Here is a 15,498-nt window from a genome sequence, read left to right on the forward strand (position 1 = left end):
AAAAGTCTCTTCTGGGGAATGACCAGCCCACAGAAACCTAAGACACGGAGGCGAGGAACTGAACTAATTTACAGTGAAGTCGAGTTAAGAAAAGTCACCCTACCAAGAAAGCATTTTACTACTCCTTAAATTTGAACAGACAGCCAAAGATCACCAGATATTTGAGGAAAGCATCCAACTTTAAAGACAGAAAACAGGCACGTAATAAAATGCTACTTAAATCAAAGAGACTATGCAGGAAGATAATATAAAAGAAGAAAAAGCCTCTCAATTCCTCCGAGATATAAGTGAAGATACAGTGTCGAGATAGCTAGACAGCACTGTGACCACTTGTAATTAGTGATGATGAATTCAAGGGACATTCGTGATGTAGTCATGTATTTCTCCAGTCACACTGAATTACCCGGGTAGAGACAGAAGTAGGCTATGAACTGGATTTAAACAAGGTTTGGGTTTTGCAATAGAATAGAAAAAGAATAGACTAGGAATCCCCACTACTGTAATAGTCTCGCTTTCCTTAAATGACCCACCATCTTTCCAAAACATAATGGGTGTTTTCTTATAAATCATGAACACTTATTAATCTCTTTGTGTTTATTCCATTGTGAAAAAAAAGCAGTATCATACCTTGTTGGCAGCCACCAAGACTTTATCCAGAAATCGCAGCCACTCAAAGATAAAAACTGGTCTCTTTGCTTCGGTGATTTGAGCCAAAGCTTCTTCATTTAGCAATAAACTGTGGGCTAACTCCATTACTGAAGTTTTCAATTCACACCTTAAATTAACAGAATAAAACATACCTGTAAGGGTTTTCTAATGTTACAAGTTGAGCTGAATGAACATAATCACCAAGAAATGAAAAGTATGGCTTTCCTTCTCATTTCATTTGGGAAAACATAAGTTCTTTGAGACAAAACCTGAGAACCTACTTTTTTTTTTTTTTTTTTTGGAGAGGTTTTCACTATAGGGTTCGTGCGCTCACCAGACAGACAGAGACACAGAGACAGAAAGTGAGAAATCACCCCCCAGGGGGGATGGTCACACCGCAATCCCTTCTCCTCCATTCTCCTCTCTGGATCTTGGGCACGAAGGCACACGCGCCCGGCATGAGTTTTAAGTAACCAGGTCCGGGATGCGAACCATGTCGACTACGTGGGAGTCCAGCGACATAGCCATTATGCTAACTGCTGGTTCCCAGAGAGAACCTACTTTTAAAGGAGGAAGGTACAAACAAAAACAAAACTGCTTGGTAAAGAGAATGAATAATGGGATGAAAAAAATTAAATACTGCAAAAAAAGGCCATTTCTCCAATATGCCTAGCAACACATGTCATGAACCCATTCCAAAATTTTTAAAAAAATGAAGCACACGATCATCACCACTGTCCACCCTGCACAACACCTTTACCCTCCTCCTCTAGCCCAGGAGGACATCAACCCTCCCCAGCTTAAGAATCCCGAACTGCACATCCTCAGGACTTCCTACGGGGATGCAGTGCAGGCGGCCAGGTCCCCGCGGCTGATGAGTCAAGGGCAGCACAGGGCGGCCCGCGAACGCACCCGGCAGAGGCCTCGCGCGCTCGGCGTCTAGGATCACCCGCTTACTCCGGGCCCTGGGGAAATGCGAGGCGCCGCCGCAGGCCTCTGCGGGGTTCCTCGGGTTGTCACCCCAACGAGACGACGGCTTATAACCGAGCCCTGAGCCAGGGAAAGGAAAATGTTTATTACCAACCGAATTTCCTCCCCACCCCTCTGAAAATATCCAGGGCACGAGGAGGGTATGAGCGTGTCAACGTGCATGCTTTGGCGGCAGAAGGGGACGGCCTCACCTCCTAGTCTGGCAGGGACCGATCAGCTGAGCTCCCCAGGCAGAGGCAGGCGGCCCCCCCAGGGGAGGGGCCCCCGCCGAGGGAGCCGGATGCCCCGCCTCCCGCACTGCTGCTGGCGGAAACGGACGGAGGGCGCACGCGCCGAAGCTGGTTTTGCGCAAGCGCACTCACCACATCCTCCTAGCCCCCGCCTGCGGCAAGTTTCCCACTGAGTCCGCCCTCGGAAGCTCAGGTGGGAGCTGAGGTCCGGACGGCTCGTGTGGATTGGCTGGCGCATGCGCAGTGACCGGTCTCCGGGGGCCGGGACCTGAGAGCTGCCAGGTAAGGGTCTGAGGACGCCGAATGGAGTGATGAAGGGCGGTGTGCGCTGGATGTGACTACCCCCTCGCATCAGCCACGTTCCCTTCGGGAGGGAAGGGGCCAGTGGTTCCTGAGGGACGTGTTTGGGAGTGAGGCGACGTCACCCTGCTTGCTGCTGTGCATCAGCCACATAGCCAACTCTGCCCACCTGATGTGTGATGGGACCCTCTGTACGTCTCGGCACTCTGTTGTTGCTTCCTCGCCTCCAACAAAAAACCACCCCAAACCTAAACAAAGCTGTGCCTACTGTCTTCCCGCACCCCGCAAATGATAAATCCCAAATACTCCAGGTATTTGGGCCACAGGCTTTGGCGTAGTCTTGGCAGTGTTCTTTCATGCCTCCCCTCCAATCCATCGGCACACCCTGAAACCCTACCTTTACATAATCCCGGAAACTGACCATTTCCCTGGCTGCAGCCCACCGAGGTCAAAGCCACCTCCTCTCGGCCAGGGTTATCGCCTCAGAAAGTTCATGGGAAAATGGACTTAATACAGTATTAGTTTATTTTGGTGCAAAAATAATTTTAATTCATGCAGTCTTTTTTTTTTTCATAATATGCATTTTGAAAACCTCTCAGTTCTTAGGTATAATGGAAATGGATGATGCTAAGGCGTATTATACTTATGGGGAGTTTTGAAAAGCACCTGTATGGGGCCAGCAGGTGGCATGGTAGTTAAGGTGTTGGACTCCCACAGGGCCAACTGTAGTTGGAGTCCTGGACCCAATAACTTGAAACACACCAGGCACGTGTGTGCGTGCCCAAAATCCCAAGAGGAGAGTGAAGGAAAAGGGATTGAGAGGTGGCCATCCCCCTTGAAAAGTGTTTCCCTCTGTCTCTGTCTTTCTAGCACATGCCCTATCTCAAGAAAAATAAAAAATAAAATAAAATAAAGAACCTGTAACTCCCATTCAGAGCTAAATGGGTCCTTTAACAATAATCTAATGGTGGACCAGCAAATGGCATAATGTTTATGTCAGTTGGACTCCTATGTCGTCTACCGCAGTTTGAGTCTTGGACCTGGTGTCTAAAACTCACACCAGGCACGTGTGTGAGTACCCAAGATCCCAAAAGGAGAATGAAGAAGGGATTGCAGGGCATGGCCATCCCCCCTGGGGGGTGATTTCTGGCTTTCTGTCTTTCTGTCTCCCTGTCTCTCTGGTGAGCACACACTATTGCAAAAATCTCTCTACAAAAAATAATAATAATAATCTAATGGGACCACCAGATGGCATAGTGGTTATGTTGCTGGACCCCCACATGGTTGACCATTCACTTTCTCTGTCTCTCTCTCTCTGGGGAGAACATGTGCCATATGGGAGGGGAGAAAAAGCAAAAGAAAAAACAACTAATTGTTACTTTATCCCATTCGTTTTGAAGATACTGTTATCATATGAAATTAAGCATGGCAGAAGAAGAGGATTATATGTCTGATTCCTTCATTAATGTCCAGTAAGTAAATGCATTTATGGAAACACATCCTGTGTGTTCTTACAAATGCTTACCATTGTACTTCTGGCCTTGTTCCTTTTTATTGCCCTCTTCCAAGGAAATTTCCTTTTTCTTTTATTTCATCATGTCTCTTCTAGCTGCTAGTTAGCTTTATTTACTATTGACAGGCTCCCAGAAAAATTAGTCTAAATGTACCATTTCTCATTTCCTCAAATCTATATAGTTTTAGTTTCCTATAATCCAGCAACAGCCTTTATCATTTGTTTTCCATTTCTTTGTCTTTCTTTTTTGCTGTCATCTTTAAAAACGGTTTCATCATTTCTTCTAAAATAGTCATTCTTGGAGGTTACTGATTATGCTCTAGTATTGGTGATAACAAAGATCATCACTGAAATAGTGCTGAAATACTGCAGTATTAACTAGTGTCAAGGAGTGGGTAGCGGGGCAGCAGGTGGCATGGTGGTTAAGGCACTGGATTCCTACATGGTCAACTGCGGTTCAAGTCCCAGACACAGTAGCTTGAAACTCAGTCTAGGTGCATGTGCATGCATGCTCAAAATCCCAAGAGAAGAATGGAGGAGAAGAGATTGCAGCATGGCCATCTCCCCTCTTCCCCCTGGGTGTGATTTCTCACTTTCTTTCTCTCTGTCTCTTTGGTGAGCACATGCACCCTATAGTAAAAACCTAAATAAATAAATAAATAAATAAAAAGAGTGATGGAAAAGTTATGCAAAAACTTCATGCACTTATCTAAAATAACCTTTATCCCCTCATTGTTCAGAGATGATATCAGACCAGGATTGCCAATGCTGAGGCAAATCCGAGAAGCCCGTCGAAAAGAAGAAAAACAACAGGAAGCTAATTTGAAAAATAGGCAGAAGAGTTTAAAAGAAGAAGAACAAGAGAGACGTGACATTGGATTGAAGAATGCACTCGGCTGTGAAAACAAAGGGTTTGCTTTGCTCCAAAAGATGGGATATAAAAGTGGTCAGGCTCTCGGCAAGAGCGGTAAGTCGTATTCGGAAATATACCATGTTCCTAATTACCCAATTGCAATTTATTGGTGAGGATCAGTGGTGGCTCTTCAATCTTTATCCATCTACACAGAAATTAAAACGACTTAAAATCAAGCCTTATAAAGAACTCGCGTCTTCCTACATCTAATTTAGGTATCATAGGTGCCGTCAAGTGCCTCTTACCAGCCCAGTTCAGCCTTGAGGGCACTAACAACCGGGGTGGACGTGGCTCACAGTGGAGCAATGAATTGTGACACATGATAGGTTGAGAAGTGAGTTGGCCCAAGGACAGTGAAACTACATTGAGGAGGATGGCAGGACTCTGCCCAGCTTGCTCTAAACCTGTGGCAGCTGTCTAAGTGACGGTCCAGTTAGAGAAGCTCAACTCTCACCTTTACAAGAAGTGAAACTACTTCTTACCATGGAGAGGCTGGGTATTTATAGGAGCTTCTATGAACAGTTTTTTCTCTTTTTCTTTTTGTAATTGCTTTGCTTTCTTTTTTCTTCATTTTAGCACTTTTATAAAATAATTATTTATTTTAATTTTATTTATTCATTCATTTATTTTATTTTGACCAGAGAGACACATGGGGGGAGGGGTAGTGAGAAATCAAGCCACCAGGTCTAGGACTTGAACTGTGGTCAGCCATGTGGGAATGTCCAGCGCCTTAACCATCATACTACCTGCTGGTTCTCATTTTAGCACTTTTTTTTTTTAGAGGTTTTTTTCTATAGGGTGCGTGCACTTGCCAGAAAGACAGAGACAGAGACATAGAGGCAAAAAGCAAAAAATCACCTCTCATCCCCCTGCTAGGGGGTGGCCATGCCACAATCCCTTCTCTTCCATTCTCCTCTTGGGATCTTGGGCATGCACACACATGCACCTGGCGTAAGTTTAAGTCACAGGGTCCGGGACTCAAACTGCAGTCGACTACATGGGAGTCCAGCTACATTGCCATTATGCCAACTGCTGGTCCCAGTATGCAAGCCACCAGGTTTGGGACTCAAACCATGGTTGGCCATGTGGGAGTGTCCAGCACCTTAACCACCATGCTACCTGCTGGCCCCCATTTTAGCACTTTTTTAATAACAGCTGTGTATAAGATTATTTCACTCCTGCAGCTTCTCAATTGTTTCTTTCTTATATTGTCCATTTCTTTTCCTACTTGGCTAGATTTGGCTTTCTCTTCAAGGATTTTTTTTTTTTTTTTTTTTGCAGTCTTTGTCCAGTTTTAGCCTTGTGATATCCACCTTGCTGGGGCAAATGCCCACACGGACCATTGTGCCATTAGCCTTCTCTTGCTGCAGCTGTTCATTGTAATGACATAGTTCTTCCTGTAAACTTGGACTGCTTTGCCAATCTGCTGACCTTTATAGTGTCCGCACACAACCTGAACTTCATCATCCTTTCGGCTGGACGTGGATTGAACATTGTACTTCTGCCTCCGCTTTTTGTAAAGCGGAGAAGATATAATCTTCCTGCAGATGTAGGAGAGTCCGCTGAAATGCCTTTTACAGTTCTTGCTTCAGACAGAAGTCACAAAAAAGATTGAACTTCATGTTGGCTGTTGCCGCTCCGGTGATGGCTGTTGCTTTGCTTTCCTTTTTTTTTTTGGAGAGTTTTTTGTTTGTTTGTTTGTTTGTTTGTTTGTTTGTTTTTTGCTATAGGGCACATGTGCTCACTAGAAAGACAGAAAGACAGAGAGAGAAAGAAAGAAATCATCCCCCCGGGGGATGGCCATGCTGCAATCCCTTCTCCTCCATTTTCTTCTTGGGATCTTGGGCATGCATGCACATGTGCCCAGGGTGAGTTTAAGCCACCGGGTCTGGGATTTGAACCGGGGTCGACTACATGGGAGTCCGGCAACATAGCCATTACGCCAATTGCTAGTCCCTGCTATGCTTTCTTTTAAGGCGTAAGAGAAGGCTTTACTTTCTCTTAAGAGTGTCACTCTCTTGGAATTAAAATATCAGTATTGCAACTTCTAGAAGCCCATTTTCAGGTAGCATAGGAGCCTTATTGTCAACTAGATATTTAATGGCAAGGGAAGTGTTCGATTATATACAGGGTATTGATGTATATAGAGAGTATTGATGTAAGATTTAAGTTGTGAATGTCTTTGAAACTAAAAGGGATATGTATAGAGCATTGTAAAGTTGTGTACTGTACAGAGTTTGAGAAATAATTTCTAAAGTAGTTTGTGTCTTGTTCTCTTTTTTAGGAGATGGTATTGTTGAACCGATTCCTCTAAATGTCAAAACAGGTATGTAATTATTTCTGAGCATATTTACCAGTAATAATAACTTATGCTTACCTCTACACATATATTTGCTTAATAAATACTTTTTTACAATGAGACATGAGGCTATTACAATTCTTTTTTTTTTGGAGAGGTTTTTGCTATAGGGTGCGTATGCTCGCCAGAGAGACAGAGAGATAGAAAGTGAGAAATCAACCCCCAGGAGGGGTGGCCATGTCGCAATCCCTTCTCCTTCATTCTCCTCTCAGGATCTTGGGCACTCACGCACATGCTCCCGGCATGAGTTTAAGCCACCGGGTCTGGGACTCGAACTGCAGTTGACTACATGGGAGTTCAGTGACATAGCCATTATGCCAACTGCTGGTCCCAAGATTATTATAATTCTTATCATAAGAAATTCTCAATAAAATGATTGTTGAACTTCTAAACATTTTAAAGTAGGAATGAAGGTCACTTGTACTGGGGCCAGGTGGCTTGAAACTCATGCCAGGCTCGTGTGTGTGCATGTGTCCAAGATCCCAGGAGGAGAATGGAGGAAAAGGGATTGCAGCATGGCCATCCCCTCTTCTCACTTTCCCTCTCACTGTCTGTCTTGTTCTCTCTGGGAAGCACATACACCTTAAGGTCAAAACCTCCTTTAAAAAAGAAAAGATTACTGAGTATAAAGTAAAATGTTAGTCTTAAAAATATAGGGGAAAAATTTATCGTAACAACTGAAAACACAGTGCTGTTTCATCTACTGAAATGGCACAAAAATATTCTGAGACAGGTTTATCCATTACATGTTTTGCTTAGTACTCTGGATGAATGAAAAAGAGAAAATACCTTATTCATCATATTTACATAAAAGTATGACAATTGATACTGTTTTTCTGATTTTAAAAAATTGTATACTTTTACTATCTAAGAGGAGACAAATGATCTTTGTAAAAATCAGAAACTCAGTGTTTTCAGGCCAGCCTTGTGGCCTAGGGGTTAAGTGAGTTGGATCCTACACGGCCAACTATGCAGATTGAATCCTGGCCCTCATGACTTGAGAGACACCAGGCACGTGCAGATGCATGCCCAAAGTCCTCATGGGATAAAATGGAGGATTGTGGCGTGACCACGCCCCAGTAAAGGGTGATTTCTTCTCTGTCTCTGTACTTGATTTTTAATATTTCAATTGTCATGTTTTAAAATACAAAGTCAGTACATTTCACATCAGAGTTTTTTGTTTGAACAGGGAAAAGTGGTATTGGTCATGAGACATTATTAAAACGGAAAGCAGAGGAAAGATTAGAAAGCTACAGAAGAAAGATTCACATGAAAAACCAAGCTGAAGAGAAAGCTGCAGAGCAGTTTCGGTAAAACTATATTTGAGCTGTTTTGGTTTTCATCTCCTTTTTATTATGATACATTTCCTGATACTTGGGCATGTAAAATGGTTAAAGAGAACATAGACCTTCCGTGTGCAATTTTTTCTTTTAATTAGAATGCGACTTAAAAATAAGCAAGATGAAATGAAGCTAGAAGGAGATCTTAGAAGAAGCCAGCGAGCCTGTCAACAGTTAGATGCCCAGAAGGTAAAGCCTTTTGCCTACTCTCGGTTTGGTAAAGTATTTTGGAACCCAGTATGATTTGCCATTTATTTTATTCTATTTTATTTTATTTTAATTCTAAGCGTGGTTTGTCTTGCCTTCTACCCATTAAATCTTTCATTTACTGTGCTCCATTAACCTTTTTTTTGAGAGAGAGGTTTTTGCTATAGGGCACGTGCGCTCGCCAGACAGACAGAGACAGAGAGACAGAAAGTGAGAAATCACCCCCCAGGGGGGATGGTCACACCGCAATCCCTTCTCCTCCGTTCTCCTCTCAGGATCTTGGGCACGCACGCACACACGCCTGGCATGAGTTTTAAGCCACCGGGTCCAGGACGCGAATCACGGTCGACTACATGGGAGTCCAGCAACATAGCCATTACACTAACTACAGGTCCCATGTGCTCCATTAACCTTTTATAATTGCTACAATAACGGCTTGCTTACTACAAGAACCTGAGTTGTCTGAATTGTCCAGTAAGGTTCCAAAATAGTCTAAGTCATAAAATAGAATTAAAAAATAACCATTAACCGGTCTCCAGGGGCCGGGACCTGAGAACTGCCAGATACCATTACCATATGAAATTAAGCATGGCAGAAGAAGAGGATTATATGTCTGATTCCTTCATTAATGTCCAAGATGATATCAGACCAGAATTGCCAATGCTGAGGCAAATCCGAGAAGCCCGTCGAAAAGAAGAAAAACAACAGGAAGCTAATTTGAAAAATAGGCAGAAGAGTTTAAAAGAGAAAGAACAAGAGAGACGTGACATTGGATTGAAGAATGCACTCGGCTGTGAAAACAAAGCGTTTGCTTTGCTCCAAAAGATGGGATATAAAAGCAGTCAGGCTCTCGGCAAGAGTGGAGATGGTATTGTTGAACCGATTCCTCTAAATGTCAAAACAGGGAAAAGTGGTATTGGTCATGAGACATTATTAAAACGGAAAGCAGAGGAAAGATTAGAAAGCTACAGAAGAAAGATTCACATGAAAAACCAAGCTGAAGAGAAAGCTGCAGAGCAGTTTCGGTAAAACTATATTTGAGCTGTTTTGGTTTTCATCTCCTTTTTATTATGATACATTTCCTGATACTTGGGCATGTAAAATGGTTAAAGAGAACATAGACCTTCCGTGTGCAATTTTTTTCTTTTAATTAGAATGCGACTTAAAAATAAGCAAGATGAAATGAAGCTAGAAGGAGATCTTAGAAGAAGCCAGCGAGCCTGTCAACAGTTAGATGCCCAGAAGGTAAAGCCTTTTGCCTACTCTCGGTTTGGTAAAGTATTTTGGAACCCAGTATGATTTGCCATTTATTTTATTCTATTTTATTTTATTTTAATTCTAAGCGTGGTTTGTCTTGCCTTCTACCCATTAAATCTTTCATTTACTGTGCTCCATTAACCTTTTTTTTGAGAGAGAGGTTTTTGCTATAGGGCACGTGCGCTCGCCAGACAGACAGAGACAGAGAGACAGAAAGTGAGAAATCACCCCCCAGGGGGGATGGTCACACCGCAATCCCTTCTCCTCCGTTCTCCTCTCAGGATCTTGGGCACGCACGCACACACGCCTGGCATGAGTTTTAAGCCACCGGGTCCAGGACGCGAACCACGGTCGACTACATGGGAGTCCAGCAACATAGCCATTACACTAACTACAGGTCCCATGTGCTCCATTAACCTTTTATAATTGCTACAATAACGGCTTGCTTACTACAAGAACCTGAGTTGTCTGAATTGTCCAGTAAGGTTAAATAATTTTTTTTTTCTTTTTTTGGAGAGGTTTATTGCTGTAGGGCACGTGTGCTCGCCAGACAGACAGAGACAGACAGAGAGACAGAAAGCGAGAAATTATCCCCCAGGGGGAATGGCCATGCCACAATCCCTTCTCCTCCATTCTCCTCTTGGGATCTTGGGCACGCACGCACACGCACCTGGTGTGAGTTTTAAGCCACTGGGTCCGGGACGTGAACCGCGGTCGACCACATGGGAGTCCAGTGACGTAGCCATTACGCTAACTGCTGGTCCCCCAATAGTACTTTAGTTTGAATGTATTTCTTGGCCCTTAGATTCCCTAGCTTGTATGTATTATTTTATACCCATAACTTTTATCCTACTAGACTGTCAGCAGCAATGTGGAGACAGTAGTCTGATTAGACTTTGCATCCTCCTAGTGCAGTGCTTTACTCTTAGCCTACATAAAGTAGCACTTAAGAAATACTTATTGAAAGAATGAACTCGTGTTGACATGAATGTACTTGTGATACGGTCTCACGCTTAACTATGTTTCATTGAGAAGAATTCTGCATTTCTAGAATATTCAGGTTCCCAAAGAGGCATGGTACTGGTTGAAACTTGAAGAGGAGACTGAAGAAGAGGAAGAGGAAGAAAAAGAACAGGACGAAGATGACTGTAACAGTGAAGATTTAAGTGTATGTTTTGATACCATTTCCTCGATACCAGGGTGTCTCAGCCTTGTCACTGTGATTCTTCGTTGGGGTATTGCCCTATACATTGTAAGATACGTAGCAACATCTCTGGCCTCTGCCCACCTGATGCCAGTTGCACCTCCCTCATGACAACCAAAAATGTCTCCAGATATTGTTAAATATCCCTGATGAGAAGAATATGCTCGTTAAAAACTGCTGCATTCATGATTATTTTATTAACCCCAAATCGAAACTTTTTGTATAATTTTTTCTCTTTAGCTTCAGTTTCACCTCAGCTTCATTTTGGATGATGGATTAGTTACAAACGTGAATTATTTTAATTTGTCCCTTATTTCCTTCTGGAAATTATTCTAACACGTACGTCCTTTCCCCCACTTATAAACAAAACAAAACAAAGAAACATGAAAGGAAGTAGAACTCATCCAAAAGAAGAAAGGTACACTCCTATGGTTACTTCTATATTAGAATTTTGTAGAAAACATTCAGATTTTGAAATCCACTTAAGAGGGAGATCACTGATGAGAACTTTTAGGCCAAAAGAAAGGTAGTATCTCCCTTTACAACATGTGAGGGAAGTAGATGCTTTGCGAGTGGAAGGTAGAAAGGGCTCTTTGAAGGATACTTATCGTAGATGCGCCCAAAAAGTGCTTTTGATATTATTTACATATGTGTGTGTGTGTGTGTGTGTGTGTGTGTGTGTGCGCGCACGTGTGTATATAACATTGGCAAGATAAAGAAAGCATTCCTCAATGGGGTGTGATCATGGCAAAGTCCTTTTTCTCACTTCTTTATCCCATCAGGGTTTGGGGCACACATACATACATGCCCAGCATGTCTAATCTGCCAGGAGCTGGGATTCAAACCACGGTCAGTCATGTGAGATCTGACTATGACGAAGGGCTTAACTGCTGCCCTATGTTAACAAGTGGTCTCCATTGTGTCCGGCAGACTAGCGGAAGTTTAAGGGTGGCTAGTAAACTGGACATGTTCAAATATGTTACTTCTGTCCCTGATACGTCTAGTGACTGCATGAACATAGAGCAGATGTGTAGCCATCAACTCCCTCAGAATGATCAGAACCAGAAAACCAAGGTTCTGTTCCATGTGAACTGTAAATTTGTTTGTTTCTATATCCAGGTACTGGAAAAATTACAGATATTGACTAGTTATTTAAGAGAAGAACATCTGTATTGTATTTGGTGTGGAACAGCATATGAAGGTAAGAAAACTATTGATGTTGTCAAAAAATAGTTAATATGATCACTTTGATTTTTAGTAAAAGTCAGATTTCTCACAGACAATGGAGATTTCTCATTCCATTCAAAAGGCAATGTATTGTAAGACCAATGTCTTAAAGAAATAGTGGATATAAAATAACAGCCTTTAAAAAAATTGCTTTTAGTTTTTCAGAAATTGAATGTGCGGAAGGGGATTTTTCAGTGTTTCATTAAAAAAAATTTTAAATTAACTTGAGGATAATGAATTATTTTTATGCAGTACTTTTTTTAAGAATTACTTATTTAATTCAATGAGTTGTTATTATTTTTTAATTTGACCAGGGAGAGACAGAGAGGAAAAAAAAAGGGAAAGTGAGAAAGCAAGCTGCCAGGTCCGGGACTCAAACCACAGTCAACCATATGGGAATCCAATGCCTTTAACCACCACACCACCTGTCAGCTCCTATGCTGTGCTTTTTTTTTTTTTAAGAATTATTTTTATTTAATTTTATTTATCATTATTTTTAATTTGCTTCAGGGCACATGCTCTCACGACAGAGAAAGCAAGAGACAGAGAGTGAGAAACCAACCCATCAGGTCTGGGACTTGAACCATGGCTGGCCATGTGGGAGTCCAGTGCCTTAGCCCCCATGCTACATGCTGACTCCTCCATGCTATACTTTTAAAGATTCTTTTTTAGCTACAGATATTTGAAAGATGTATTAAATTTTTGAAACAAATTTTTATATTGTTAGAAAGAATATTATCCTGGAACCATAAATCCACTCCATGGTTTTTTTTTGTAAGGGAAGAAATGATTTAAAACTTGCCAAACATCTTATAGGACCAAGTGCTTCCCCTTTAGTACATTTTCCCAGGCTGTCTTTCCTAACTTGTATTTAAGGACTCTGTACGTGGGATAGAAGAATTTTTGGTTATTGTTATTGTTATCTTTTCCTGGTTTGTTTAATAGGAACATCAGAAATATATGTTATATTGAAATAATTTCCTAGAATGGTTTACTAGAAGAGTCATATTCATCTTTCATTTCCTCCCATAAATTACAGATAAAGAAGACCTGTCTTCGAATTGCCCAGGACCAACTTCTGCAGATCACGACTGAGAGATTCCCAAAAAAGTGGAACCGTGAACCATGTTACTGTCTCCTAGAAACAGACAGTTCAGCAGTTGGAATTCCTAAATTTTTTATTCCAGTAAAGAAAGAGGGCCTTTATATAATATTTTATTCTTTCTGTACTTTAAAAGTACTTTGTACAATACTTTAAATGTAATTGTTCATTGACTTGAAAAAAGAATGCACTGTTAGTTCAGAACATAAGAATCGTGGATATGTTCGATTACAGCTTTTGTCACATCGTGATGCCTGAGGGGTTTAAGGACAACACCAGGTAGCTCCTTCATTCTCCTCTTCACTTTGGAACAAGTCGAGAAATAAGACATGGCAGTCAAAGAGGAATTAAAATACCAGCTTTGCTGGCAATGAAGGTAAAATAGAGAACAAGGCTGACTTTGTCTTCAGTCAGACTCCCTAATGTCGGAGGGAACCACAGGGCCCTGCCTCATAGGGGAAGAGCCCGTCTTTGCATCTGAGACCAGTTAGCTCCCCAAGGTGGGGAACCAACCAGGGCTGGGCACACATGCTCACGTTCTTCTCCCAGTATCACCTGTCAGATAAAGACCCTTCTCTGTTTGGAAGGAAGGATTGAGGGCCCAGAGAGCTTGTTCTTTCTCCCCAAGAGCAAAGAGAAGTTTTCTTCGCATCATCTAAGCCTGAGGAGGAAGGGACAAGTATTCCCCCTCAGTAAGTCAGAGAGAATGTTCCATTAACATTACTGAATTCTAATCCGTTTTAGAGACTAATTAGGATATTTCTGGTAAAATACAAGTTTTCTTGGCCATGTGTATATTCTTTGAAAGTGGCCAGTTGTAAGTTTCTGCTATAGAAACGTAAGATTTGGGAGGAATCTTAAATGCTGTATGATCCAAATACTTTCTGAATTTGTAAACCCCATGACAACACTCCCAGCAGGTGGAAATCTCACTTCTGCCTTTGTTCTTCCAGCCCAGCGAGCTCACTGCTTTAAAACCATGCTATTACTACGTAGCTCTGGATTATTTTTCATTGTTTCTCTTTAAACGGGAATGGTTCTGAGTATAGCTCAGAGCATAATGTGTGGCACACCACCTGAGAGCTCTATCCAGGGGCAGGCATCAAAATCATGGACCTTTTAGAAGCTTGTGTGTCTCCCCTAGTAATTAGGATTCATGAGTAGAATAGTTCCTGGATATCTGTATTTATTTTGAAGTCCCAGAAATGGGGGCCAGTCTTTGGTAAAGTGGTAACTCAACAGGCCCTGCATGGAGAAGGTCCTGGGTGTATGGTACCAGGACCTTCTCGAGCACTGCACATGGCCATAATCTGGGCCAGCCAAGACTAGGGCCGGGTTGTGGTGTGAAGATCCAGTTGACGGTGCCTCTATCTGTGTTTCTCTCATAGGAGAAATAAACTTTAAAAACAAATTAATTAATTAAAATTAATTAAGGAACTGGCAAGTGGCATGGTGATTAAGGTGCTGGACTCCCACATAGCCTACTACAGTTCAAGCCCCAGACATGGCAGCTTGCCTTCTCACTTTCCCCTTCTCTCACTCTATCTTAAGTCCTTAGAATGAATCAGCTAAGCACGTGAAGATAAGAACTAGAGCTATAAGGACCAGCAGTTGGCGTAATGGTCATGTTGCTGGACTCCCATGTAGTCGATTGCAGTTTGAGTCCTGGGCCTGGTGGCTTAAACTCACACTGGGCGTGTGTGCATGCGTGCCTAAGATCCCAAGAAGAGAATGGAGGAGAAGGGATTGCGGCGTGGCCATTCCCCCTGGGGAGTGATTTCTCACTTTCTGTCTCTCTGTCTTTGTCTTTCTGGCAAGTGCAGGCACCTTATAGCAAAAACCCCTCAAAAAAAAAAAAAAAAAAAAAAACACCTAGAGCTGTAGGTCAAATACAGAGCACCACTATTCTCTTGATAGAGTTGTGAGATGATGCTGTTCTAGAGCTCATCTTCCAGTCATGTTGAGCAGGAGAGCAGCTTCTTCCTTTGTCTTCTTTTAAGTTCATTTCTTCCATGAATGAGTGAGAAGAGTACCCCCAAAGGGTCTTGATACCACAGCCTACTCCCCAGTTTCAGCCTATCCTGGGCCGTGGATATACACATGTCTGGTGGATGCTAGAGGTCTCTGGACGTGAACCCAGAATCTTCCCATGTGGGTCACAGAGTGTCATCTTTACCTCTGTGCAATCATAAATTCCCATCTTCTTCC

General features: G+C 42.4%; 2 protein-coding genes across 4 annotated transcripts in view; one reads left to right on the forward strand and one right to left on the reverse strand.

The window, feature by feature from the left end:
- The window catches only part of HEATR5B (HEAT repeat containing 5B), a 109,406-nt gene extending 107,531 nt beyond the window's left edge, over positions 1 to 1,875 (reverse strand). Inside the window, exons 1-2 of one of the 2 annotated variants that reach the window (XM_014588914.2) lie at positions 1,830 to 1,875; positions 628 to 775 (exon numbers count right to left, since the gene is read on the reverse strand). In XM_014588914.2, the coding sequence (XP_014444400.1) occupies positions 628 to 753 (126 nt within the window). In that variant the 5' untranslated portion in view covers positions 754 to 775; positions 1,830 to 1,875. Of the gene's footprint in view, positions 1 to 627; positions 776 to 1,732; positions 1,795 to 1,829 lie in introns of those variants that run through there. The other variant, XM_014588915.2, reaches the window with a different exon arrangement.
- Positions 1,876 to 2,015: 140 nt separating this feature from the next.
- On the forward strand, positions 2,016 to 14,960 carry GPATCH11 (G-patch domain containing 11). 2 transcript variants are annotated; one of them, XM_006151334.3, is made up of 9 exons: positions 2,016 to 2,150; positions 3,569 to 3,640; positions 4,422 to 4,648; positions 6,879 to 6,920; positions 8,143 to 8,263; positions 8,392 to 8,482; positions 10,809 to 10,925; positions 12,081 to 12,162; positions 13,228 to 14,758. In XM_006151334.3, exons 2-9 carry the CDS (start codon positions 3,582 to 3,584, stop codon positions 13,281 to 13,283), a joined length of 795 nt encoding a protein of 264 aa, XP_006151396.1. In that variant the 5' UTR covers positions 2,016 to 2,150; positions 3,569 to 3,581; the 3' UTR covers positions 13,284 to 14,758. The 2 variants fall into 2 exon arrangements, with proteins under 2 accessions (XP_006151396.1, XP_006151397.1); XM_006151335.3 differs by lacking the exons at positions 2,016 to 2,150; positions 3,569 to 3,640; positions 4,422 to 4,648; ... (1 more) ...; positions 8,143 to 8,263; positions 8,392 to 8,482 and adding exons at positions 9,049 to 9,525; positions 9,655 to 9,745 and having other exon boundaries at positions 13,228 to 14,960.
- Positions 14,961 to 15,498: the final 538 nt, after the last annotated feature.

The sequence above is a fragment of the Tupaia chinensis genome, unplaced genomic scaffold (genome assembly GCF_000334495.1).
Source record: "Tupaia chinensis unplaced genomic scaffold, TupChi_1.0 Scaffold000317_1, whole genome shotgun sequence".
NCBI lineage: Eukaryota > Metazoa > Chordata > Mammalia > Scandentia > Tupaiidae > Tupaia > Tupaia belangeri.

Coding starts and splice junctions, on each gene's coding strand:
- GPATCH11 (XM_006151334.3), top strand. CDS start 3,582: ATGAAATTAAGCATGGCAGAAGAAGAGGATTATATGTCTGATTCCTTC. Junction 8,264..8,391: donor AAAGCTGCAGAGCAGTTTCG/GTAAAACTATAT, acceptor TCTTTTAATTAG/AATGCGACTTAAAAATAAGC. Junction 8,483..10,808: donor AACAGTTAGATGCCCAGAAG/GTAAAGCCTTTT, acceptor CTGCATTTCTAG/AATATTCAGGTTCCCAAAGA.